Genomic DNA, 27040 nt, shown 5'->3' with positions numbered 1-27040 from the left:
TTACTATTATAAACGCCAAAGACATACAAACTTGTAAAATTGGCAGCTAGTTTTCTAATTGCTCAAGTTACAGGTTGTTAGAGTGGCAGACCCCATGTCAGCTGTGGCCTCATTACTGCTGCTGAATGTGCTCCGGCTGACCAACATGCTGTTATTGGTTTGAACGTAAGCATGAACAGGTGTGTGTGCACATGTGCTTGTGTGACAGCTTATGTGTTGGCTTCTATGTATATGTGTTTTTGGCAAACACTCACTAATTTGTGTCTGTACATATATGTGCATTTTTGTGGTTGTGTGTCTTAGTGTGCCTATGTGCTAGTGTGTGACCTTGCATCTGTAAAGCAGCAATCACAGCCTGTTAGTCAGAGCCCCAGCTGGATCTGTCTAAATATAGTTGTGACCACAGTCAGACCAGACCAGGAAGCTGATTACCCTGAGAACCAATTGTCCAAATATATCTCAGCTAAAATGATGAGAAAAAGGTTTGGTACAGACGTAGGTTACCCACCGGCTAGTCAGATAGGTTAGGCTTTGGCAGTAAACATGTTATGCTAGCAATGGCATGACGTTTCATGGGATGGCTCTCAGCCTTGTTTGGAGCTGAAATACTTTTGGTGGGTCACCTGGCATCAACTCCCTTTTTAGATTTCACTCATTCATTTGAATGACTACACATAATGAGTTGTCCTTGCTTTCTGTCCACATTAGAGCATGTACACAGAGGAAACATGCCCTGTTGTGTGATTCTGACAGAGACACTGGACATACAGACTTGTGCCAGCCGGTCTGCCAAAGGGGCCTATGCTAGCCCGTCCAGTTGTTCATCACTCAGTCACAACACCAACAGGGGACACACCGGGAAATTAGGCCTAATGGTGTTGAAGCACACCAGAGGAAATCACTTTCATTGGCTAATATTGAAACACCTAATTTTTCAAGGCCCCTGACTTCTTTTTAATTTCATTTCATTGTATTCCTGGGGGCCGATGTTTAAATAAAAAAGTTATTGACTTAAAGGAATACTGTGAGGTCAGAGGCTGCTTATTCAATGAGAAATGTAAGTTCAAGCCAAGGACCTGGTTTGTTAAATTATGAGTCAGGATCCTAAATGCGTTGTAGGGACCACTTCTGGTGGGTCTCCACATTATAGGAGAAGAAGTATGCTTTAATGAATTTGGCTCGCCAGGCTACAGACTGTTTCCAATAAGGACACTGTACTGACTGTAACCAGTGGATAACATGTTGTGAGTTTGCCATGTTCCATTCACAAGTTATATGGTATAGTTCAGTCACTTGTTATTGCTGTTGATGCTGCAGGTGTGAGCACTTTTATTTCTACTTCTTGGAGGCTTTTGGTTCTTTCAAAGGCTGTGGTAAGAGTAAAAGAGCTGCTCGCCAAAAAGCTGTTTACCATGTTGCAGCAAGTATCACAGTCTGTGCCAGCTACTTAATGAAATCTGATGAGTGTCTGGCTGTCCTCACATCCAGCATTCCCCAAACACCCTAATGAGACTTTCTGCTTCTCATTTAGCTGATAGATTCAAGTTGCAGTTTGCAAAGAATCAGGCATAATATAATAAAAACAGGTGCATAATTAAAGTTTTAGACGACCACATGCACATGACAGCTACCCTGAAAAGCTATTAACACTGGAAAAAGCCAAGCAACTTTCATCCCTTGCCAGCCCTCCCATTGAAATGGCTTTGCAGGCACATTTGCTCTGCATGTGGGGACATTGTTGTTAATGGGTCCCATTCACTTTCTTTTGTTCAAAAGTGTTATCTGCTACGTGTACACACACACACACACACACACACACACACACACAGGCATGCACATGTTTGATCACACAAAAGAAAATGTATTTGATTAATGTCCTTCTGTATAGCTTCAAACAGTGTTGGTTTCCTCCGGTAGAGAAGCATGACATTGCATGGTTCACCATGGTGCCAAATGCACCATATGTTCCAGGGAATTCAAAATGTATATGTGCGCTGTCGGGGTAAACTCATTGACCCTGTCGGGTTTGGACTTTCTCTCTCTTTGTTTTTCCTGTGCCTCTGACATCTCTCTTTTACAAACTCTCTCTCGTTTTCTGTCTCATAGTAGTCCCCCTTTGAGACAGCAGGCAGTTAAGAACTCTGGGCTTGCCTGTGTGCAGCTAACAGCTCATGTCACCCTGCTGAACCACCCAGGAGCAGAATAAAGGGAACGATAAAGAGACAAAGAGAAGGAGAGGGAGGGAGGGAAGCAGAGGAGTTAAACGATTGCAGAGCTGCTGAGCGGAGGGAGAGTCCCCCTGACATATCCCACACTCTGAACTAGGAGCAGACCAAAATGGATGTGTGATTAAATGAACTGTGATGCTTGTTCCTGGCACGCTGCAGCCATCCCTGGAATTAGTCACAGTGATATTTTCACCCAAAAAGAGGCTGCTCATTTAAGTAGCAGCTCTCTGCCTCCATTACAATACGTAGTCAAGCATATGTGCATGCACGCCCCGAACAGTTGATGTGAGGGCGGGGGTCACCCCATCAAACACCCAACTGAAGAACCTCTCAGAACAGATGAGAGGAAAAGAGCAGTGGAACCTCAAACAGCTTGTTCTGCAGTGTTGAGTTCAGGCTCCCTGGGAGTTTTTCCAGGGACACAAAGCGAGGGAGGGACAAGGGGAGAGGGAGAGGGAGAGGAACTGAGGATGACAAGTGCTCCGTCAGTCCCAGCACTGTGTATAATGCCAGACTTTGGTTGGGGGCCTCATGTCATGGATGGGATATTTTGTGTGTGTGTGTGTGTGTGTGTGTGTGTGTGTGTGTGTGTGTGTGTGTGTGTGTGTGTGTGTGTGTGTGTGTGTGTGTGTGTGTGTGTGTGTGTGTGTGTGTGTGGGTGTGTGTGTGTGTGTGTGTGTGTAGTGTGTGTGTGTGTGTGTGTGTGTGTGTGTGTGTGTGTGTGTGTGTGTGTGTGTGTGTGTGTGTGTGTGTGTGTGTGTGTGTGTGTGAGATACATGAGAGCATTGTCTGATGGACAGGGTCCTGGAGGACACCATCCTTCTGTGCTGTTACCTCATCCCCCTAAACGCTCCACTCATCAGCTTGTCATACACACACATTCTCACCACCGCTCTCCCTCCACACTCTTGGAGACAGATACATTGTTAATGCAGAGAGATTATTCTAAGGGTCAGGTTTCTGGGCTGTTCGTCTCTTCACATAAATCATCATCACAGTTTTGATGGAGGGGAGAGATGGTCGGCGTCAAAGAGGAGAAGTGCACCTGTCTGCCAAGTAACTAAGGAACACTTGGCTTGCACTTGGTGATTCTTCTATTTGCTGTTGGAATGAAGTTCCACCTATTTGGCCACTCATCGATGAGCTGTTTTATATTGTGATGTGCTATTGATGGATTCATGGAAGTCATGCAATGGGTTCCATTTCCTTAAATGTATGTTGGCACTTAAATGCAACTCTCCATTCTGTTATTTATTATTGTTACTTCATCATTCTCTCTCTTTTTCCATATACTATTCATTATCTAACTCTGTCTTTCTTCATCTAATGTCCCTCTATTCCAGGTGCAAGAGATCTCCGGTCCCCACCACAGAGTGTATTTTTGAGCTTCCCCACCTTACTGTCCAGGCAACAAGGGCCCAGACGCTTCTGCTCCAAGCGATCTGTCAGAGCTGGACCCACAGCATGGTCAACGGGTCCCCGGTGACGCTCAGCGAAGGCCTGCTCCGTGAGGTGTGCAGAGGTCCAGGTAACAGCATGCTCTACTCTAGACATTGTCTGTTGTTTCACAGCATATTATGAAGTTATTAATGCATTAGTCTTTTGTGCTGATCTCTGACCAGTAGTTCTGTTCGGCTGCTCAAACCATACTGAGACAGGGCAACAGGACTTGTGATGATTGTTTCATATATGTATCTCTGTGTGTGTTGGTGAGTGCAATGAACCCTGACCCTCAAGTGAAACAACATACTTGTGTTACTTGGGTTTTTATCCAAGAGACATGGTGTTGATGTGCAGAGGAAGGAAACAGGTGTATCACAGAAGAGCAAAGGATGATTTGCACTGCATGCTTTTCTCTGAAATAGCTTCCTTGTGTTTATATCCAAGTTGCACGTGTGGTTGTAGGTTTGTGATATACATTCCGCCATGGCAAATCAGTCACTTTGCATAAATCACAAATATTCAGAAATGAATACTTCACTTTGTCCATCTGGGAGGCATTTGCATTAGATATTAATGTAGTCATCATTGTGGTAGATTTACTGAAATGATTGAAAGCACATTTGCTGTTATTGTAAGAACTGGCGTGAGCTTACAGCAATAAGCAGACATTTGTTAGTGTTACTTCTCAGGGCTCACCACATTATGTTAGACTATCATTTGCCCAAAACAAGTCAACCTGATAGTAGCTAATAAGCTTTGAGCATATGTGCTGCAGACCCTTTACGAGCAGTACAAGCACACATCCACAAGTATAGGTCTCCAATTATACACATTCACATGAGACACTTTGAAATAAAGATCACATTGTCTTGTGCCCAGTGTGGGGCGCTGGACCTGCAGCCAGAGCAGAACAACTCTTTACATATGTAACGCTTCATGTCACCGAGGATGCCTCAATGGTCAAATCATTTATGTTGCTCCTTGTTAAAGACGGGGAGGGGAGTCTGAATTCAATAACACAGTAGCGTTTCTCATGACAGTAGCATCTGGACTAGTGTTGCACGGTGTACCGATACTTGAAAGGTACCGCGATACCCTGCCGTTAAAAACGTTACGATTCCTCCGTTTCATTAGTATCGGTACTTTAAGAATGACGGGGGAAAGTACTCCGGTGAGAAAGCGCTGTTTAATAAGAGCCGCGTGTTCAGCGCTCTGCTTCCACTCCCTGCACTGCAGCGTGCCTGCAGTCCCTCCCCTCTCAAGCACGCTCTAAGTCCCTCCCCTCTCTCGTGCACGCGCTAGCTGCCAGAGCATGTGAGAAAACGAGAAGCATGGCTGCAAGTGGGAGTGCAACTGCCGCTGCGCCTCGGCTTGTTGACAAAAAAGACGTCAGAAGCGAAATGTGGAAGTATTTGAGCGATATCTCTGACAGTGAGGGCCAGCCTACGGACACCACGAGGCCTGTCTGTGAGACATGTATTAATTTAATTTAATACGAATTATTGTCATTTATTTAATTTATTGTTCTCATTGTTTAAAAGTTTGTGTTATGGTTCTGGTTCTGGTGTGAAATAAAGCACACTAATAGGGCTGTCAGTCGATTAAAATAGTTAATCGCAAATTAATCGCACATTTTTTATCTGTTCTAAATGTACCTTAGAGGAATATTTTTCAAGTTTTTAATACTCTTATCAACATATGAGTGGACAAATATGCTTTATGCTAATGTTTATTATCATTTGAACAATGACAAATATTCTCATGAATATTAAACAACAACCTCTGAACATTACAAATATTCGCCTCAATTCAACCTGGAACCTCTCTCATACAAATGGTGTGTGTGTGTGTGTGTGTGTGTGTGTGTGTGTGTGTGTGTGTGTGTGTGTGTGTGTGTGTGTGTGTGTGTGTGTGTGTGTGTGTGTGTGTGTGTGTGTGTGTGGGTGTGTGTGTGTGTGTGTGTGTGTGTGTGTGTGTGTGTGTGTGTGTGTGTGTGTGTGTGTGTGTGTGTGTGTGTGTGTGTGTGTGTGTGTGTGTGTGTGTGTGTGTGTGTGTGTGTGATGAATCGTTGGAGATATGTGCAACTCAAGGCATATGCTCGAACGGGAGCTGCCTGGACGCTGCAATCATGTTGCGCACACTCTCCGTGCTGAGTGCGCTGACTTCTCCTACAATGTCCCGCTGTCTGCTTCCTGCATCAAGTCAAGTGCTCGGCGCAGTTGTGGCGAAATGTCGCTCCTCTGTTTTCATTTAAACAGCTCCTTATATCCGTTAGCGCAGCTAGCTAGCACCAGATGCTAACAACAACAATGCAAGTAAGGTCTCGCTCGCTCGGGCCACACATACACACACCCTCCCGGTCCTCCCGATGGCCAGTCGGTGCCTGCCGGTGAGCGTGGAAGTGTGGTCTGCCTCAAGCGGGCAGCAGGAGCGGGGCTGTCAGCAGCATCAGCTTGTAGATGGTATTTTAAACTCGATGCGCTCTGAAACTACGGGGCAGCCGAGGAAAAAAAATACACATGCGTTAATCGTGTTAAAATAATTAGTGGCGTTAATTTTTTTTTGCGTTAAAGCGTTATTAACGCGTTAACTTGACAGCCCTACTAATTACATTTAAGACTGTTTCCCTTTTTTTAAGAAAAGTATCAAAAAATAATCAGAATCGCAATTCTTGACTTAGTATCGGTATCGAAACCAAAATGTTGGTATCGTGACAACACTAATCTGGACCGCCCTCAGGAGGGCCAGGGATTTTCCAACTCATTAGGATCATGTTGCCGTCAACATTCTCTCAGACAGCCAAGCTACCTTTTTTAAGGTTGTGCAGCCGCAAAAATGTATGAAATCAGTCTCCCGTGGAGTGAATTCAATATTCCTCTCCCCACACTCTGCCTCTTTTGGAAAGGGTTCTCAAGAGAAACATTTGCACAACTGGTCTGTGTCCTTGCAGGTTAGCAAAAGAGCAGTCGGGAGAAGACTGGGATTAGCAAGCTCGAGAGTGAAGGGGAATAGGCGATGTGTGGTGTAGTTATATCTTTTTTGGCAGTAATTCCCATTGTTAACTATTAAAAAATGTCTAGTCCTGTAACTGCTTTGAAATTGTGGTGAGACTTATAGGCTTTCAGAAAGATATTTACTGTCCAAACCCTTCTCAGTCATTTGTGTGGCAGGACAAATGGAAAATGAGTAGACTGTTTGAAATGTGTTTGCTACTGTGTGCTTTCCTAAACACAGGAGAGCCTCGCTGAACAGTTTGTGGTTCTTGTGAGCACAGTAGTTTAGTCGTAGAGTCACGATGGAACATTACTGCCTGTTCCGTGCCACTTACTCCTTATTCACTAAGGCCAACCCAGGCTGACTTTAATTGTGATTTGTTGTGGTGTTCTATAGTTTAGTGCATGTAAATGGTCTCCAAAGGCCAAAGTTCCTGTGTTCCCTCAAGAGGGAGTTGCTCTCCCATACCCCTCCACAATGAGCATAATACAGATGCAAAGCTTATTGGATGTAGTGCTTTATTTCACATAAAGCTTCATAATGTTGAACAGAACTGTTAAACTGCTGAGATTGTGCCAATCATTTCTTAGCAATGGCTCAATGTTTCCACTCGTGTGACATGCTAGCTGACTAGCTCCAACAGTGTGTCGTTAAAGCGTGGGTCTTTTATAACACTCACAAGATTGAGATCCAGATTTAGGTCTTGTGGTCTTTTGGAGGTTCTTGTGTCTTCAACCAGCAGTCCTCAGGTCATCGACAGCACGCACGCACATGCTTTGTTGCTTTAGGAATGTCTTCTCCCTTTTGATGTTGCTGAGTTTTTCAATAGTGGAAGGTGTTTCATATCGAGATCTTGCTGATAACACATATGGTCAGTGTCCTTTGCGGAGGAGCATTTTTGGTATATTTCATTCCCTTTCAATTCAGCAAGCAGAAAAATCTGCATTTTTAATCTTAAGGTGCGGACAGACTGTAAAATGTTCTTAAAAAATAATTGGTGGACTCAGATTAAAGCAACAGTAAGAGACTTAAAACCATTGCAGCTGAGTGGAACATAGCCACGAGGACTTGTACGACGTGGAGCTGCTCTGCTGCAGTGAGCAGCGTACACAGTGTGGCCTGTGCGAGAGGATTTAGTGAAATCAGAAAACAAACCGTAAAATGGTATTTGCCTCAGGACTCACGCTGCCAGACACTGCTTGTTGCATGAACGTTTGGTTGGTCACAAAACTGTCTGTTGGATAGTGCTGATTGTCAACGCTGCTTCAATGAGTTCTCTGTGGTGATACCTTCTTTACAACCTTCCTCTTTTGCATTCCAGCAAACAGTATGCCCTACTGCATGTATCTGTTTGCCTGGTGAAAACACAGAAGTGCTATCAAAGGAAGTGTATGTTTGTTTGTGCACTCATTAGCTCTCTGCCATGTCAGCTGCCAGTGAGGTTAACATCAACTCTGCCCTGCTGCATTACCTCTGTACTAACCACGTTTTGCTTTAAACAAACCCTACTCTTAATTTGCTTTATAGGGCCTCTGCTTGACCTATTGTTTTGGCTAGGATTCTTATTATTAACATTAGTATACTTAACCCTAATGAATCGCCTTTGTATGTGCCTTAGCATGCGTATAAAGTTGGGAATGAATTTATGTTGAAAAATTTGATATTTTTGGGGTTTCTTAATTGGTGAAGGCAAGAAGTTAAAGAACCTGTGCTCTATAGCGCCCTCGAGATATTTATGAACAAGCAGCGCTTCGTTGTGCTTTCACCTACAAGTCTATCATTTGGTAGACATATGTAGCAGCATGATGTGTTGACAACAAATCTACCAACCAATTCATTTTGTTTTAAACAATCAAAAGACAAATTCACAGGGTTAAATATGACACTACTGTCAATAAATGAGTGAATGATCTGTATACAAAATATGTATATTTTCATAAAGTATTATTCACATTTTCCTTCCTGTATTGAAGGTAAGTCAATCAACTTGAGTCTTTTAATTTCAACAATTGCTTAATACACAGGGCTGAATCACAGATTATACAAAGGATCCGGTTGATCGTCTGGATTGCTTCTGAGGAGGGGGCGGAAGTGTCCCCCCTAAGATAACCCAGGCGTCACCGCTCACCTGCCAAAGGTCCCACCTTGGCGCTACTTACTCTTACTGCTTCTCAAACGGTACAGATAAACCATAAAATGATATAAATGTCATCAAAATAAATACAGATAATGTTGAGCTTTTCAAAACAATAAATTCACTGTTTAGCAAAAATAAATAAAAGTAAATACACAAATAATTGTACCATTTTTGGGGTGTACCACATTTGCATGAGCCAGTCAATAATGAACAGGGAGCTCGGCTCAAGTGTTGGCTTTTTCCAGCCAGTTTTTCCCCATATGAAGTGTCTTCCTGAACATTGTTCTCCCTAAATAAACAGTTTTGGGACCAGTGCATAATCTCAAACCGAATTAGGACATTGATCAGAAACTCAGGCCAGCGCTGTTAGGTTTCAATTAGGGCTGTCAAGTTAACGCGTTAATAACGTGTTAAAGCAAACAAAAATTAACGCCACTAATTATTTTAACGCATGTGTATTTTTTGTCCTCGGCCGCCCGTAGTTTCAGAGCGCATCGAGTTTAAAATACCATCTAAACTAAACCAGCAGGTAGCATGCACCCACTGTGCCCGTCTCCCCTCGGGCGACAGGAAGCGGAGAGCGGACACTCTCGCTGCTGCGGCCGAGGAGGACAATTGGCCCGTCCAGGCTTACGAGACTGCGGACGGGGGCCGAGTGCTGGGCAGGAGTCGGACGACTCCTACCCCGCCTCCCTCCACGGTTCACCGTTCAGTTCTCCCCTCCCTCCTCTCCCCCGGACGGGGGAGACAGAGTCAGAGCAGGGTGCCAGCTTGGCGGCCGAACATGCTTTCCCCTTCTCCGTCACCACAGCGCTACCGGCGATAGGTGGCATCCTAGGGGAACTGCCGGTGATCATACGCAAGGCGGCAGCCTGCAGAGATCTCCCCGTTCCCCTAGCTCAGGAGAGGTGTGCTCCGGACGACATGACCAGAGTTTTTTCGCGGGTGCAGACGGTCAGGAGTGACCCCATCTGGCCACGCTTCCCGGCCATCAGGAGGTTCCAGGAGGGGGCAGCGGCGAACACGAGGACCCTGAAGGCTCCGGTGGCCACATTTGTTCCCCTCACCAAGGTGGAGGGGTTCACAGATGCTGGTTTCCCAGCCGCCCCTTCTCTGGAGCCGAGCCTGACGGTGTTTTTTGGGGTAAGACAGGCCAACATAATCGCCGGACGGCGCCCTATGAGCGCCCCCAGAGACCAGTATGTCGCCCACCAGGCCGACCGGGTGCACCAGTGTGCCATTCAGGATGGCCGCGGAACAGGCGGACGAGATTCTCCAGCATGTCAGCTGGCTCCAGCCTGCTGAGTGCCCACAGCGGCACCAACGCCCGCACACCTCCCCCACCGGCCACAACGGCAGCAGAGGCCGCAAGCGGAGAGACGCCCACAGCAACCGCATCGGCGTCAGGCTCGCCCTTCGGCGGCTGCAAGGGCTCCGTCCCACGTCTCCGCTCCCCCGCCACCCCAGAGACAGGGTCTCCCGGCGGCGAGTCAAAGGGGAGTGAGGCTCCCCCGCTCCTGGTCTGCTTCACGGAAGGAAGCAGAGCCGGTTCTGACGTTCTGGCGGTTGTGAGTAAAATAAAGTGTGTTCATTTTCCAACTTTTTGTACTGAGTCATCAGTAACAAGTGTTTCTCACATATCCCCCACTCTGTGTAAACCAGCTGCCTATTTGCAAAAGCCTGCCGGTTTTAACCTATCGGTTAATAACCTGCGAGGTCTTCGCGGTATTCCTCTGTCCAAGATACGCCTACACAGGGTCATAATAACCCATGAGCGCCGTTATAACGCCTCATGTGAACGGCACTGCACACACCTCCACTCATCCCCTGAGCGTGTACACGCCTCATGATGAGAGCCGGAGTGAAACGCAGCGTGTGGAGGCTCCCTTGCAGCCCTTTCGCCTCACGGGCAGCGGCGGCGAGGGCAATGGCGTGGCTCGTCACCATGACGACCATTACAGCACATCACAGAGAATCCAGAACGGGGGAATGAGACCCATCCTTGATCTGTCAGTATTCCAGGCTGAGCGCCCCCTGCGGCAGCGCCCGCAGCACCCGCCACAGAGTCAGGGCTCGCTGCAGAAGCCTGCCGGTTTTGATCTCGGTTAATAACCTGCAGAGCTCGCGGCATTCCTCTGTCCGAGATACGCCTCCTACACGCGGTCATAATAAACCATGAGCGCCGTTATAACGCCTCGTGTGGACAGCACTGCACACACCTCCATTCATCCCCTGAGCGTGTACGCGCCTCATGATGAGAGCCGGAGTGAAACGCAGTGTGTGGAGTCTCCCTGGCGTGGCTCGTCGCCATGACGTCGCTCGTCACTCCAATCCGAGCTGCTGGAACTCCTGTTGAAAGAGGCTATTTCCAGGGTTCCTCAAAGGGAGGAAAATCAGGGGTTTTCACTCCCGTTATTTTTCTAATCCCGAAAAAGACTGGGGCAATGCGACATCCTCGATCTGTCAGTATTCCACATGCTGACGATCAAACCGGTGCTGGAATGTGTTCACCAGGACGACTGGTTCACTTCCACCTGAAGGATGCATACTTCCACCTGAAGGATGCATACTTCCACGTACCCATCATCCCAAAACACAGGATATTCCTGCGTTTCTCATTTCAGGGAATATCAGACCAGACAATCGTCTGCCGTTCGGATATTTCCTGGATCCTCGCATTTTTTGTGTAGAGAAGGCTGGAGCCATTACACAGAGGAGGGATGAGAGTGTGGTTTTCTCTGGACGACCTGCTATTTGCTGGCTCGCTCCAGGGAGGAAGTCGCTTTACAGACGGTACATCTCGTATCGCATCTGTCAAAGCCTGGGTTTCATAATGAATTGGAAGAAGAGCTGTCCTCTTCCCTCTCAGACAAACGTTTATCTGGAGTGGAATTAAACTCAGCCAGCAGAGCGCGGCTCTCGCGGCAGCAAGTAGAGAAACTGACAGCTCTCTTCTGGCGTGTCACAAACCGCACAGCCCTCTTCATGACGCAGCTGCTCGGCGTCGGCATCAGCTGGTCACGTGGGGATCCCTCCTCGATCTGTCAGTATTCCACATGCTGACGATCAAACAGGTGCTGGAATGTGTTCACTTCCATAAACCTGAAGCACGGGCGTGTCACATTCCGCAGCGTGCCAGCCCTCTCCGTGATACAGCTGCTCAGCATGACGTCAGCTGGTCAGGTGGTGATCCCCCTGGGACTCCGCCACAGGAGGAGTCTCCAGAGGTGGTTCATTCGCCCGTGCATCGACCCCGAGCGTCAGAGGTAATGTGCTGGAGCTGTTCTCCGTTTTGGGAAGTATTCCAGCACTTCGCTCCGTTGCTGTACAATCAAACGTGTGTTGATTTGCACAGACAACAGGCCACGGCTAGGAAGCAGCCTACCTCAATCGCCAGGGAGGAGTACGATCTGCGCAGCTTCTGAACGCATCCAGGCGGCTGCTGTTCTGGGCGCGCATACACGTTGCTCTCTGTCAGAGCAATGTATATTCCCAGCGAATTGAACAGAGGGGCTCGCAGAGCGCAGCAGCCGTGTTATGCGAGGAGTATGGAGACTCAGACCTGTGTCACGCACACTGGCGCCTCAGTGGGATTTGGCTTTGGTGTTGCGCGCACTAAAGCAAAGCCCCATTTGAACCTGATCAGGTTCCCCTTAAACTGTGTTCAGCCAAAGTAGTACTGCTTGTGGCTCTATCAGAGAAAAGGGTGAGTGATTGTCTGCTCTCTCTGTGGCTCCGTCAGGTCTCCAGATCCAAGGAGATGCAGCTCAGCTGTTTTACGCCCTGACCCGGCTTCATGCCTAAGGTCATCACAACTCTTTTAGGTCAAGAGTGATCACCCTGGCTGGCTTATTCCCCCCTCCTCACAGGTCGGAGGAAGAAGCCGCGTCTCATCTCCTCTGTCCGGTGCGCGCGCCGTCCTGCTATGTGGCGTGCACGGCTGCCTTGCGCCATTCTCAGCGCCTGTGTGCACTATAGAGAGCGCTCGACCGGGCAGCCTCTGTCTGCACAACGCCTGTCACACTGGCTGTGTGAGGCGGTGTCACAGGCATATGTCTCCTCTGGGGTGGAGCCCCCGGAGAACATCAGTGCGCACTCCACCAGAGGAATTTCCTCCTCCACGGCTTTGCACGGAGGAATGTCAGTGGAAGACATTTGCACTGCTGCATGTTGGTCTTCCCCCTGTTCATTTATTCATTTTATTTGAGGGATGTCTCTCATTCCTCTCTGACACACCCTATACTGGGTGTCCTGTCAGAGTGAGTGACGTCAGGGATCCAGCTGTGCGCTCTCCTGCCTCTCTACACGCAGAGAGCTGCTCTTGTTGCCCCTCTTTTGTCACTGGGCAAAGTATGACCTTCGTTTCTACTTTTTCACAGCGGCAGGTGTGTATTCGTCCGCTCATGGAGAATATTGCGCAGGGGGATTACCCAATAGCGATAGCCTTATGGCACATTTCCACTGCAGCGGGTAGCCCCGTTTAATCGCCCTCAAGCGGCCAGGCCAGTTTTTGGTGGCCTTTCCATATAGCGTAGCACCGGCTAGCGGGTACTTTTTCCCTCTTTTTCTGGCCCCATAAAATCGTGGTTCTATCAGGCCAGGGCTGAACTAGTGACGTCAACACTCTCGACTGCTGATTGGTCAGAGAGAATCGTCAGAGAGAATCGTCACAAGATCGCGCGCGAGATCATCCCTAGCGTCGCATATATATCTAGAAGCAAGCGTGCAGCATTTTTAAACACAGCATTTTGGTAAACGGAGGAGCTACAAAAATGGCAACGTCAAAGAAAAGCACACGTGGTCAACCGAGGAGGTGACGACGTTCCTACATCTCATTGGGGTCCAGGGGGAGCTTGACGGAACAACTCGAAATGTGAAAAAAAAGAAAGCCGATCGCCCCGCCTACACTGCGTTGCTACCCCAGGTTCTAAACTGTAATGGAAATGCGCCACGGCCTCGGACGGCCAGCAAGGCAGCCCGAGGCCTGAACGAGGACGCTTAGGGACGCTTAAACGGGGCTACCCCGCTGCAGTGGAAATGTGCCATTAGAGGGCTATGCCAATACTCATAGAAGCTGGAGTTACAGTAGGTAACTTCAGTTGTTAGCATCTGGTGCTAGCTAGCTGCACTAACGGATATAAGGAGCTGTTTCAATGAAAACAGAGGAGCGACATTTCGACGACTTGACTTGATGCAGGAAGCCAGACAGTGGGACATTATACGAAAAGTCAGCACACTCAGCACGGATACATGATTGCAGCGTCCAGGCAGCTCCCGTTCAAGCATATGCCTTGAGTTGCACATAGCTCCAACGATCCATCACAGTGTCTCTCCACACACACACACACACACACACACACACACACACACACACACACACACACACACACACACACACACACACACACACACACACACACACACACACACACACACACACACACACACACACACACACTTTGTATTGTATTATTGAATGAGAGAGGTTCCAGGTTGAATTGAGGCAGATATTTTTAATGTTCAGAGGTTGTTATGTTTAAAGGTGACATGTCATGCTTTTCTGGTTATTGCCCGTCCCCTTGTGTGTTATGAAGGTTTTTATGCATGTAAACGGTGTGCAGAGTCAAAACCCTCAAAGTACACCATGTAGGGAGTACAACTCTAAAACAGAAAATACCTCCCCAAAACGCCTCGTTGGAGATACGTCACTGTCCATTTGATTCTTCCGGGTACATCATGATGTCATGTCGTTCCCGGAACTAAATGGACCAATCCGTGGAGCCGTTACGTTACGTCCGCGGAGCCGTTACGTTAAGCCCCCGCTGATTGGTCCAAATTGACTAATCCACGGACTTCCTCACACACTCAGTGCATGCAGCTCTGCTGATTTCTCCTCCCTGGCTGCAGGCTGATAACAGACAGTTGGGATCGCGGCGAAATTCTCTCGGCAGACCCATTCTCACAGCGTTTATCACCCTTTTTCTTACTCAATATCAAGCCACACTTATTGTTTTTACTTCGGCTGTGACTTTGTGTGTGCTCAGGGTGAGTTTGGCTGTGTTTCGCTGTGTATCGCTAAACAAGGAAATCACACCTCCACGGAGCTTAGCGCGATTCACAACGTCCCGACCAATCAGAGCACACTGTGCTCACAGGGAGGGAGGGAGAGCTGCAACGAGCCGTTTAGTGGAGAGAGTGAATACACATACTTTACAGAGATGCTGTATGAGAAACCAATGTGAGTTTGGAAAATTGCTCAGTATAAATCTATTCTAGTAGACCTCAACAATGGAATTATGATCAGTGGAAATGGCCATGACATGTGATCTTTATTATTCATGAGAATATTTATCATTGTTCCAATGATAATAAACAAACATTTGCATCAAGCATATTTGTCCACTCATATGTTGATAAGATAAAAACTTGAAAAATATCCCTCGAAGTTACATTTAGAACAGATAAAAAATGTGCGATTAATTTGCGATTAATCGCGATTAACTATGGACAATCATGCGATTAATCGCTATTAAATATTTTAATCGACTGACAGCCGTAGTTTCAATACAAGCTGTTGCCCTGCAGCGCAGACAGGAATATAGACATTGTGATCTGTGCACTTGCCTCTCTGTTTTATTGTCTTGCAAAAATCTGTATTTTGAAAGACAAATGTTCAAGGCCTTTTTAAACAGGCATAACATGAGCATTTCCACCAGTGGTGGATTCAGCTGTAATGCAGCTACCACAGCTGGTTTTGTGGCCACAGAGCTCTGTGGTGGTCTGGACCAGGACAGGAGGAGGGGGGTCTAGTAAAGGTTTTTGGTTGGTGGTGGTCACCAGACGTACTCTAGAGGATTGCTGGGTAATATACGAGCTGTGACATCACTTTAGCGTGACAGATATTGAGGGAAAAGAACAGAGGAAAAGGAAGAGAGAGTGAGAAATATAATGAGCAGAATGAAAAATGAAAATTCGAGGGAAAATAAAGGTTTCAGGGAAAAGTAAGAGTGAGGATGTGGGGTTAGCCTCAGTACACACACACACACACACACACACACACACACACACACACACACACACACACACACACACACACACACACACACACACACACACACACACACACACACACACAAAGAGGCATGCATATGCACAGATGTATACCCATCTTCACCTCCCGGAATGCATACGATCCCATTTTAGGCAAGTGACTGCAAGAATGTTTGGACACAGCAAGCATGTGCTCACTGCATTGCGGCTAGAATCATGTTGATATAAAGTCCAGAACGTTTGCTCTCATTCCTAACAGTGTCATTATTAAAACAATAATGTTGTACCCCCTACACATACAATGGGGGAAAGGGTAGTTAAGAGGAAAAAAGAGTAGTAAGAAAAGCAAAACTATTCAAGGTTATATCAAGGAGATTTATTTATACTGTTCTTTCCCATTTCCCATTGCTTGGAAAAAAATGCAATCTCTTAGAAGATGCATGTCAACAACAGCTTCTGCTTGAAAAAGGCTGCTCCTGTCATGCCCAGCAGTTCACCTCCCTGTGATCTAACTGCCCTCAGGAGCAAATCCCCCTGTGTCGCTGTGGTGTAATAGCTCTGTGTTATTGGAGGGGAATCACACCTTCGCCTTTGTAAGATAATCACTGGTACGCTGTGCATTTAATGTTGTCTGGTCCCAGAACCAACCCATCTACCCAGATAGCCCTTTAGCAATGTTCCACAATGAAAGAAGAAGAAAGGTTTGTGGTTGTCACACATGTCAGTAAAGAGATGGGAAGCTTAATGAAAACCCTAAGAAGTCTGTTTTAGCCTGGCCTGGGCCCTCACTCAAGTATCCATACTTCTTGGAAGAGGTAACTTATTGGTTTAAGAGACATTTCTGCCTGTCTACTTGTCTGCTTCACGGATTGACATCAGGGTAGGAAGAAAGCAGGAGGGAAAAATAAAGAAAGAGGGCTTTTCATCCATATGCAACCTTATTTCTGACATTAAAAAGGTTGTGTCAGCATCAGAGAACCGATAAATAAATCTTGGATGGAACTTGAGACGGTTCTTGTCAATGAAAACTTCAATGAGCTACAGACGGCCCTCGCTCCAGTCCTGGCAGATTGTGATGATGTTTTAAGTCAATCCAGACTCAGGCCTTCCTCCTTTCGTTTGTCTTCCTGAAGCTGCTCTTTCTATGTTTCTCTCTTCAGTCCAGAGCTAATGTGAAAAGCAAGTGGAATGCAAAACAGAAGTTGGTTAGTTTGTGTTGTCCACTAATTAACAGAGGTGGGAGTAAGTCCTACATGTGCAAGTCATGAGCAAGTCTCAAGTCTTGACCTACAAGTATCAAGCAAGTCCCAAGTCACTGTGGTGAGAGTCAAGCAAGTCAAGTCATTGCTCAGGTCAAGCAAGTCAAGTCATTGCTCAGGTCAAGCAAGTCAAGTCATTGCTCAGGTCAAGCAAGTCAAGTCATTGCTCAGGTCAAGCAAGTCAAGTCATTGCTCAGGTCAAGCAAGTCAAGTCATTGCTCAGGTCAAGCAAGTCAAGTCATTGCTCAGGTCAAGCAAGTCAAGTCATTGCTCAGGTCAAGCAAGTCAAGTCATTGCTCAGGTCAAGCAAGTCAAGTCAAGTCATTGCTCAGGTCAAGCAAGTCAAGTCATTGCTCAGGTCAAGCAAGTCAAGTCAAGTCATTGCTCAGGTCAAGCAAGTCAAGTCAAGTCATTGCTCAGGTCAAGCAAGTCAAGTCAAGTCATTGCTCAGGTCAAGCAAGTCAAGTCAAGTCATTGCTCAGGTCAAGCAAGTCAAGTCATTGCTCAGGTCAAGCAAGTCAAGTCAAGTCATTGCTCAGGTCAAGCAAGTCAAGTCAAGTCATTGCTCAGGTCAAGCAAGTCAAGTCAAGTCAAGTCAAGTCATTGCTCAGGTCAAGCAAGTCAAGTCATTGCTCAGGTCAAGCAAGTCAAGTCAAGTCATTGCTCAGGTCAAGTCATTGCTCAGGTCAAGTCATTGCTCAAGTCAAGTCATTGCTCAGGTCAAGTCATTGCTCAGGTCAAGCAAGTCAAGTCAAGTCATTGCTCAGGTCAAGCAAGTCAAGTCAAGTCATTGCTCAGGTCAAGCAAGTCAAGTCAAGTCATTGCTCAGGTTAAGTCATTGCTCAGGTCAAGCAAGTCAAGTCATTGCTCAGGTCAAGCAAGTCAAGTCAAGTCATTGCTCAGGTTAAGTCATTGCTCAGGTCAAGCAAGTCAAGTCATTGCTCAGGTCAAGCAAGTCAAGTCAAGTCATTGCTCAGGTCAAGCAAGTCAAGTCATTGCTCAGGTCAAGCAAGTCAAGTCAAGTCATTTCTCAGGTCAAGCAAGTCAAGTCATTGCTCAGGTCAAGCAAGTCAAGTCAAGTCATACAACAGTCTGATGAACAAGCCCAGTTTCCCCATTTAAACCAGTTAAAAGACAGTGGTTATGAAAATGGATTCAACCCACACTATGATCTTCATTACATACACAGTTAATCATTTGACAATCATATTAGATTCATATTAACCCTATAACTGCAGACAATAGAGCGAGGACTCAAACAGTCTCGTCATTAAGGGTTGGAACATTCCAGTCCCGACTTTACCCATTATAAGAGTGAAGGGTACATTTAAAGGTGAATTAATACCCCTAGAGAACAGATAAAATGATATCATCATATGAGGAAAGCATCAGTAAAATCACTATCCTTCTAAATAAAAGGATAGTGATTCTAGACAATCCTTTATTTTCTTTCAAAAGTAAATAATGGTTTGAATATGACCAATAATCATAAGAGATACATTACATAAAGCAGTGCATAATAAATGATTAAAAAGAAAAGTTCAATAAATAAGTCATTTAGCAGCTTAATTACTGGCTAACATGTTTACACTTAGCAAAGAGCACTGCAGAGACATGAAGCAAAATGCCCTGTAAGTAGAATGAGCTGAAAAGCCCCCACAACAGACTTCTCTGAATATTACCAAACCCCGAACAATGACAGCCCCAAATACATACTGTTGTATTTATGTCATCTGGTAGTGTCTGCAGAGCTGTCCCATCTAAGGGTAGTGACTATAGTGCCGGCTGAGCACATAGCCCCATGTCACAAGGCCATACATGTGCCAGACATGTCCTCTGTGACTCGCACACACACACACACACACACACACACACACACACACACACACACACACACACACACACACACACACACACACACACACACACACACACACACACACACACACACACACACACACACACACACACACACACACACACACACACACACACACACACACACACACACACACACACACACCAACACGTTCTCACTCCCATCCCGTCACATATTGACGGACGGTCAGGGCCCCTCCCCGTCGCTATATTACGTACAGGGTACCCCTTTCCCGTCATTTTTCTACCGGCAGGGCGTCCCATAGACCTTCATTGCGGACACAGCGGACCCCTTGCCCGTCAGGCTTCTATGGGCAGGGCGTCCCATGGACCTTCATAATGCCTATTTTAAGGTTCATTTGGCCATTAAAATGCGTTTTGATCTCATTTTATGCGAGTAATGAGTTTTTATTTCTGATTATTTGTGCAGTACATGTACATGATGTTTAGTTTGCTAGTTATGACGAAGATTACTTCATGAATGTGTACACATTCATGGTTGCTAAGGTGGTTGCTATGGACGCTGCAACAGCTCCCAGACCACGTGATCAACAACAATGGCTGTCCTTCGTGTTATTCCCCGGTGGAAAATGTCTATTTTAAGGTTCATTTGGCCATTAAAATGCGTTTTGATCTCATTGTATGCGAGTAATGAGTTTTTACTTCTGATTAGTTGTGCAGTACATGTACATGATGTTTAGTTTGCTAGTTATGACGAAGATTACCTTACGTCTGTGAGGAAAATATGTATGGGGCTCAGAGCCTCGTATTTTTAAAATCTTTTTTTCCTTCTAATTTGTTATTCTTTTCAAAATAACACACTGGTATTTACTCACCAATAACACACAATTATCCTTGCTTTTATTTATTGGTTTAATTCCATAATCTCTGTCTTTTTTGGCGTTCGTCAGGAACTGAATTTCAAAATAAAAATAACCGGAAACAGAGGTGGGCATTTCGAGCGATTACCCAAGATTCTCAGCTACGCTGATTGGATGTTTTAGCCGCAATGCATGCTGGGATTTGGTGTTTATATTATATGAAATCCGGAAAACATTTGAAAAGACTAAAATAATACTTAATTCCGAGTGCTCTTGCTTTTCTCTTTGAAAGTCATCACATAACGGCATTGTAATACACGGTTCGGCTGCATTCAATATTGCAGATCTGCCGTAGTTCTTTATTTATAGCGCCCTGATGAGAAGACCTTTGGAAAAACTGAAGAAATGCCGCCGAAACTGAATACTTGACGTGGATCATAAATATATCAACAATTAAAAAACTTCTCAATTTCTCTTCAGACAATACGTCTCCTTGCAGTATCAACATTAATTCGGCTGACTTTTACATTTGATCTAATTCATAGATAGGTTATATTTACACCATAACGGTGCAAAGCTGATATAAAAGGACTGTAGTTTTTAAAGATATTACTGATTTGAATTGGATTGAATGTAAATACTGAGTCTGAAATAGTATAGCAATATGCTGTAAAATTATGTGAAAGCATGAATAAAACTACACATCTTCAGATGTTGTACATACAAGTGTCTGTGTGTACCTTGTGTGCCTAGTGGTTAAAGCACGTTATTGAATTATTGTTTTTATGTGTTATATTTGATTAAAAAAATATTGAGAGTACATACTTTCATAGGGGGAAAGTAGAAGGTCTGTGATAGAAATATAGAATATAAAAAATCAAGAAGATACTATAAGTGATCTCTTCAATAAAACAGTTTAGTGCAGGATGTACAAAGATATTAATAGAAGGAGGTGCAAAACAGAAAAACGAATTAACCTTTATTTAAACATTAAATAACAGATTAAGGTCTTCTTTTAAATAAGAAAAAAACGTTGGGGATATCTATCTACAGATAAATACAAAGTACTTAACGTCTAATATATTGCTTTCCTGCAATGTTAACTATGTTGAAGCACTTATTTTAACTGATATTATACACATGAATTATACTCTTATGTATGTAGATAGAATAAGAAATGTGCAGAATATGACAGTTTAATGGTGGAGGTACACATATTGATAGATGTCTTGTAATGCACTGTTGAGGAACCTGTGACCCAAGTTTTTCATTCATTTCATAACTACACCGTAGTTGTGTATGATATGTCAATAAACCTTTGAAAATCTGGAAATCTTGAAAGGGATGTGCAAAATAGCCATAATATATAGTCTTTAATTAACTATTAGTAGAGAATAACGAGTAATTAATATACTTTATTACTCGTTTCCATTCATGTCAATTGCAGATACCTGTTTAGTCTTCTCAAGCACCAACTATCAACTATCTCTCCTGATTGTTGGCACTTGACAATCACCTTCCCTGAATTTTACTCAGGTGTAACTAAAGTCTGATTTAAGGGTTGTTTATATTTCACATCATTAATCAGAATCTGCAAAGTAACTCAAATAAGTGTAGTGGAGTAAAAATACCAGGTTAACCTCTGAACTGTAGTGGAGTAGAATTACAAAGTATCAATGAGCTGTCATGTGGGTATATTAATGCTATATATTAATGCTGCGCATTATGGACAGCGATTTTTACCCATTTATTAATTATATGTTTTACATTTGATAACACCAATGTGTTTAATACTGGCAACTTCTAATTGTGGGAAAAACGAAAACGTTCAGTAGAGACGTACCATAGAACATTTTGCGAAACACAATAGTGTCGTGTGTAGTTCTGGGGGGGCGTTCGATTCCAGTTTTGGATAGTCTGGCGTGGTTTCGTTCCATTTCAAACAGCTGTTTGACGCTGTAACCTTGGCACACTGCCACTCCAACATCCAATCCCAGACCTTGAAGAGTAATCACGGGGACTGTAGTCCTAAACGATAGCTGGGGATTATGGGTAGTGTAGTGTCTTTGGCCATCCTAAACTCAGAAATGTTGACAATCGCAATGATGCTCGAACTGTCCCTTATAGGCCTACGTCTGTTTCCGGTTATTTTTATTTTGAAATTCAGTTCCTGACGAACACCAAAAAAGACAGAGATTATGGAATTAAACCAATAAATAAAAGCAAGGATAATTGTGTGTTATTGGTGAGTAAATACCAGTGTGTTATTTTGAAAAGAATAACAAATTAGAAGGAAAAAAAGATTTTAAAAATACGAGGCTCTGAGCCCCATACATATTTTCCTCACAGACGTAAGGTAATCTTCGTCATAACTAGCAAACTAAACATCATGTACATGTACTGCACAACTAATCAGAAGTAAAAACTCATTACTCGCATACAATGAGATCAAAACGCATTTTAATGGCCAAATGAACCTTAAAATAGGCATTTTCCACCGGGGAATAACACGAAGGACAGCCATTGTTGTTGATCACGTGGTCTGGGAGCTGTTGCAGCGTCCATAGCAACCACCTTAGCAACCATGAATGTGTACACATTCATGAAGTAATCTTCGTCATAACTAGCAAACTAAACATCATGTACATGTACTGCACAAATAATCAGAAATAAAAACTCATTACTCGCATAAAATGAGATCAAAACGCATTTTAATGGCCAAATGAACCTTAAAATAGGCATTATGAAGGTCCATGGGACGCCCTGCCCGTAGAAGCCTGACGGGCAAGGGGTCCGCTGTGTCCGCAATGAAGGTCTATGGGACGCCCTGCCGGTAGAAAAATGACGGGAAAGGGGTACCCTGTACGTAATATAGCGACGGGGAGGGGCCCTGACCGTCCGTCAATATGTGACGGGATGGGAGTGAGAACGTGTTGCACTCACACACACACACACACACACACACACACACACACACACACACACACACACACACACACACACACACACACACACACACACACACACACACACACACACCAGCCCCTGCAGAGACAGCATTATTAATAAACAATAACTCGCTACTTAGTTACTCTTAAATACGAGAGGGAGAGAGCAAGTGTGAGTTGTTGAGTCAGAGGGGGGGGATACAGAGGGGCTGCTTTACAGTCATTAGCTGCGGTGGTCTGGAGTTTGGAACATCTATCTCATGGTGGAACCACACTGACATTCCGTCCTGGCTGCTGCTTCAAAGTCAGCGTGCCCCTGTTTCCTAACTAAATGTGTCAGGGCAGCATTACTGTAGGGATATGCGATATTGAGAGGCAGGCCCTCTCATCCAGAACTGTGTTTTAATGGCCTATCTGACCACGGACTAATCATCTCCTTACAAGCGGCATTGTGGGAATCGTCTGTGTCACAGTGCATGTTTCTGTGCACATCTGTCTCCCCTCTTTTACTCTCATCCTTCTCACTTGGTCTATAACTTTCCGTTCAGCTCTCCTCTGCATCCCTCCCCCATCTCCCAAACCCAACTGCCTAGGCCCATTAGTGTTGGCCAAATTGCTTCCGCATGAAGATTTGTTAATTGTGGTAATTCGGTGGCAGAGAGAACCACTGTTTGAAAGTGCAGAGAACATGTGTCACTGCTTCAGTGGGCAGACGGAAAGGGAGCATCACCTGGGGGGGGGGGCTAATCATGGAAATTAGACCACCAGCCTCTGCTGCTACGAGCACTTACACCCCATCACTGTCGTACTACCACCACTGGTATAAGCTGTAACTCTATTGGGAGGGTTTCTATGTCAACGTCTTGCACCTGTGTGTGGGTGCTAAGTAATCGAATGTCATGAGAGTATTTTTTACATTGTATTAGTTAGTGTGTTTTATTAGCAATGGAAAATGCCACAGTAAATGACAATTAGCAGCACAGAACACAAGCCCTGCTCAGTCAAGAGCCATGCATGTGTGTTAGTACTGGGCAAGGTGCCAGGAGACCTCCTGCTCCTACTTACTGCTTCTACTTCAGCCCTTCCTGACTAAGGAGAGACACTTATTGTTTCTGCATCAGCACTTAATGGCTCAGTTGGCTGCTTTTGGTCTACCCAACTTGTCTATGTCTACCTCATTTTCTGTCAGCCCCCTGGCTGCTGTGGGCCCATTGCCAGACTTAGAGCTTTTAGTACTTTAGATTTTCTTTCCTTCTCTGTCTGACTACTGCCCATTAGAGTTTGGTGATATTGTACCTGCTCTTGTCAGCTGATCACCATCACACATAAACGCCTCATGTAATAATACTTGGCGGGGCCAGGAGAAATCTTCACTCGTGACTTTAAAGTAATTGCATTGAATGGAGATTAGTAAGTAGAACATACATATATTTCACACCAAGAGAAAGGCTTCTGCCTGTCAAACCACCATGCAGTGTTCCTGTGTGAATGTCCTGGGTCATTGGCTTAAAGAAACCCTTTCCATAGCATTAGAATCAACATTGCATCTAAGGTATTATCACACATGTTTTTTAAATGTAGGCTAAAACAAACACTTTACTTCTTGTTTTAAAGTGTAACTTGGCCTGGTCTAGGGTTATGAGCAGACAATGTTCCCATACCATTCCTCAAAGCAGCAAGAACAGGACATGTTGGAATGTGTAAAACATGGCACGTCTGCAGATGTCTTGCACACTTACACACACACAGACACTGAGACATGTGCACGCTAACTACTGAGGTATGTAGAGAGCAAAAAGCAGCCTTCACATCCCATATTGCCCTCTACATCTGTGCTTTCTCTTTTTTATCTATTCTTTCATTATGTTTCTCTCTATCCCTCAGTACTTCTTAACTGACTTTCCATCCCTTCTTCCATTCCTATTTGTTTCTCTCTCCTCCACCTTCAGGATGGTAAATCCAGCTGCCCACTGTTGCCCTCACAGTGTTTGATGGAGTGCTGTAGTCTCTGGCCCCTAGCTGTGTGTTAATGCACTACTTGCACCTGCCCTTGCTGGAGTAATAGCACCACACACGTCTACAAACTCCCTCATTCGCTCACACAAAGTCTGGCTGTAACACACACACTAATGCGTCTTACATACATACACCAAAGTGGATACCACTGTTAAATCGACAAACTACCGACCATTGTGTTTCTCTTCTTCCTGTGTACCCTACTTTTTATAGTCCAACAGCTGGACAAAACATTGTCCAGACCCCCCCCACCCACACAAAACCTCCATGCAGCAGGTGCACTCTGCCCTTTAGGACATCTACTTAGGCAATGTTGGATAGTGATTCCCCTAGTTTCACTTCTCAAAGAGTTAACAGAGAAGAGGGAATGGCCCCTGCTGTGCTCCAGATTAGCTTGCACTTTGAGCATCTCCATATTTTCCAGAAAGAGCGGAGACTCACGGAACAGGAAGTCTGAGTGGAGGCTGCTGCAATCAGACTGTATTTAGTACGCTAATGCAGAAGGCCAAACGGTCACTGGATCTGGAAATCCTCTCAAAGGCTTCGCTCTATCTACAGGGGCCATGTTCACTGAGTGTGTGTGTGTGTGTGTGTGTGTGTGTGTGTGTGTGTGTGTGTGTGTGTGTGTGTGTGTGTGTGTGTGTGTGTGTGTGTGTGTGTGTGTGTGTGTGTGTGTGTGTGTGTGTGTGTGTGTGTGTGTGTGGGTGTGCGTGTGTTTAATTGAACAGGGACAGTGCACATTAATCATCGTTTCTGTACATGTGCCAGAGTTAGCCCAGAGGCTATTTTTCATCTTTTCAAATGTGATAAAAACCGATACAAAAACACAACAAAAAAAAACCTACAAATGTAGCAAAGTATGAGTGGAACATACAGACACACACTTTACCAATGAACAGAACATGCATCTGTGAATGAACACACTCTGTCCAGTGACAGCAGGGAGTCACAGAGAGGTGCGTACCCTCCCTATCTTCCATTTGATAGCTCCCTCTCAGACAGCAGGTGAGGAGGTTTCTGGGTAATGTGTCTGCGAGAGGGAGAGAAGGCAAGTCAGTCGTTGTGTGTTTAGCACCTTCCAGTAACCGTGTGTCTCACCACTGCCTGCTGTTTAACATGGACATCCTTTGAACTTTTAGAGGTGGAAATTAACAACTACAAATACAAATAATATAGCTCATTTCTAAAACAATCTACCCAAATAATCTTTGTTCATGCCCAGTACATATCTGTTTACGTCTGCTCCCACTGCTCCTACTACTCGACTGCTGGCATTAGGATGGGTTCAAGCAGAGAGCACATGTCACGGTGTGTGCTGTGTGCTCTGCAGTGTGCCCGTTACACAGGGGCTCATCCCTCCCAATGCTGTGCTATCTATCTATCTATTGTTACACAACCTCCACTAAGCTATACACTCAGTGCCATGCACACTTGCAGGGAATGAAGTGCTCTCACTGTAAGAGGGATCATTGTGAGAAGTGAAGCCTTGTTGGAACAGGTGATGTAAGAATTGAATGTGACTCCCTGGGACAGTTCCAGCTCCTTGGAAGAATGTAGCATGTGAGGGATGGATCCTCCTCTCCTCTCTCAACGGCCTGTTTGGCACAGCACTCCCTAAACTGCTCAGTATCTTAAAGCAAGCCAGCTATTCCTCCCTCCTTCCCTTGTTGTGTTTGAAATAGCCTCTCACCATAGGAATAACATTGACATGTCATAATGGCGAGTTTGTAATCCCCCACTCCGTTTCATTTTGGAAAAATGGTAGACGGAAGATTCCATGTGCTACCATTTAAAAAAAAAAAAAAAAAAGCATTTGCGTCTCCTGTGATGTAATGCTGGTGTTAGGTGTGTTGTAGTTGACACTAAGCTGGATACTGGCCTTACTGTGTTGGACATTATTTTGGAAAGATATTCCCTTTATATTGGCCTAATACTCATGCTCCTAATTTTTTATTTAAAAAGAAAAAATGTAAACCTTTATTCATACAGATAAATCCCATTGAGATCATTGATCTCTTTTCAAGGGAGACCTGCTCAAGTAGTTCCACATGCAACATAACAACATAAACAGAACAACAAAAGGACATCATACAGCATCATTTACATAAGTATCCACATAAACAGGTACCAATAGCTTCCGATTGAGTAGCATCCAACCGAGCTTTAAAACATTTAGTGGCACCAGATTGTTCGGTTTCCATTTAATTTGCAGACTATTCCAAGACAGAGGAGCTGCGCATCTAAAAGCCGTCTTCCCTAAGACAGT

The 27040-nt window shown here is 45.0% G+C and overlaps 1 protein-coding gene across 1 annotated transcript in view; it reads left to right on the top strand.

Moving 5' to 3' along the window:
* LOC117460531 (intermembrane lipid transfer protein VPS13B) overlaps positions 1-27040 on the top strand; it is a 424908-nt gene that overhangs the window by 123186 nt on the left and 274682 nt on the right. Inside the window, 1 exon segment of the mRNA XM_071205797.1 lies at positions 3572-3756. Within this exon segment, the coding sequence (XP_071061898.1) occupies positions 3572-3756 (185 nt within the window).

This window comes from Pseudochaenichthys georgianus, chromosome 16, assembly GCF_902827115.2.
Source record: "Pseudochaenichthys georgianus chromosome 16, fPseGeo1.2, whole genome shotgun sequence".
Taxonomy (NCBI): domain Eukaryota; kingdom Metazoa; phylum Chordata; class Actinopteri; order Perciformes; family Channichthyidae; genus Pseudochaenichthys; species Pseudochaenichthys georgianus.
This window is presented reverse-complemented; position numbering and strand designations above follow the sequence as displayed.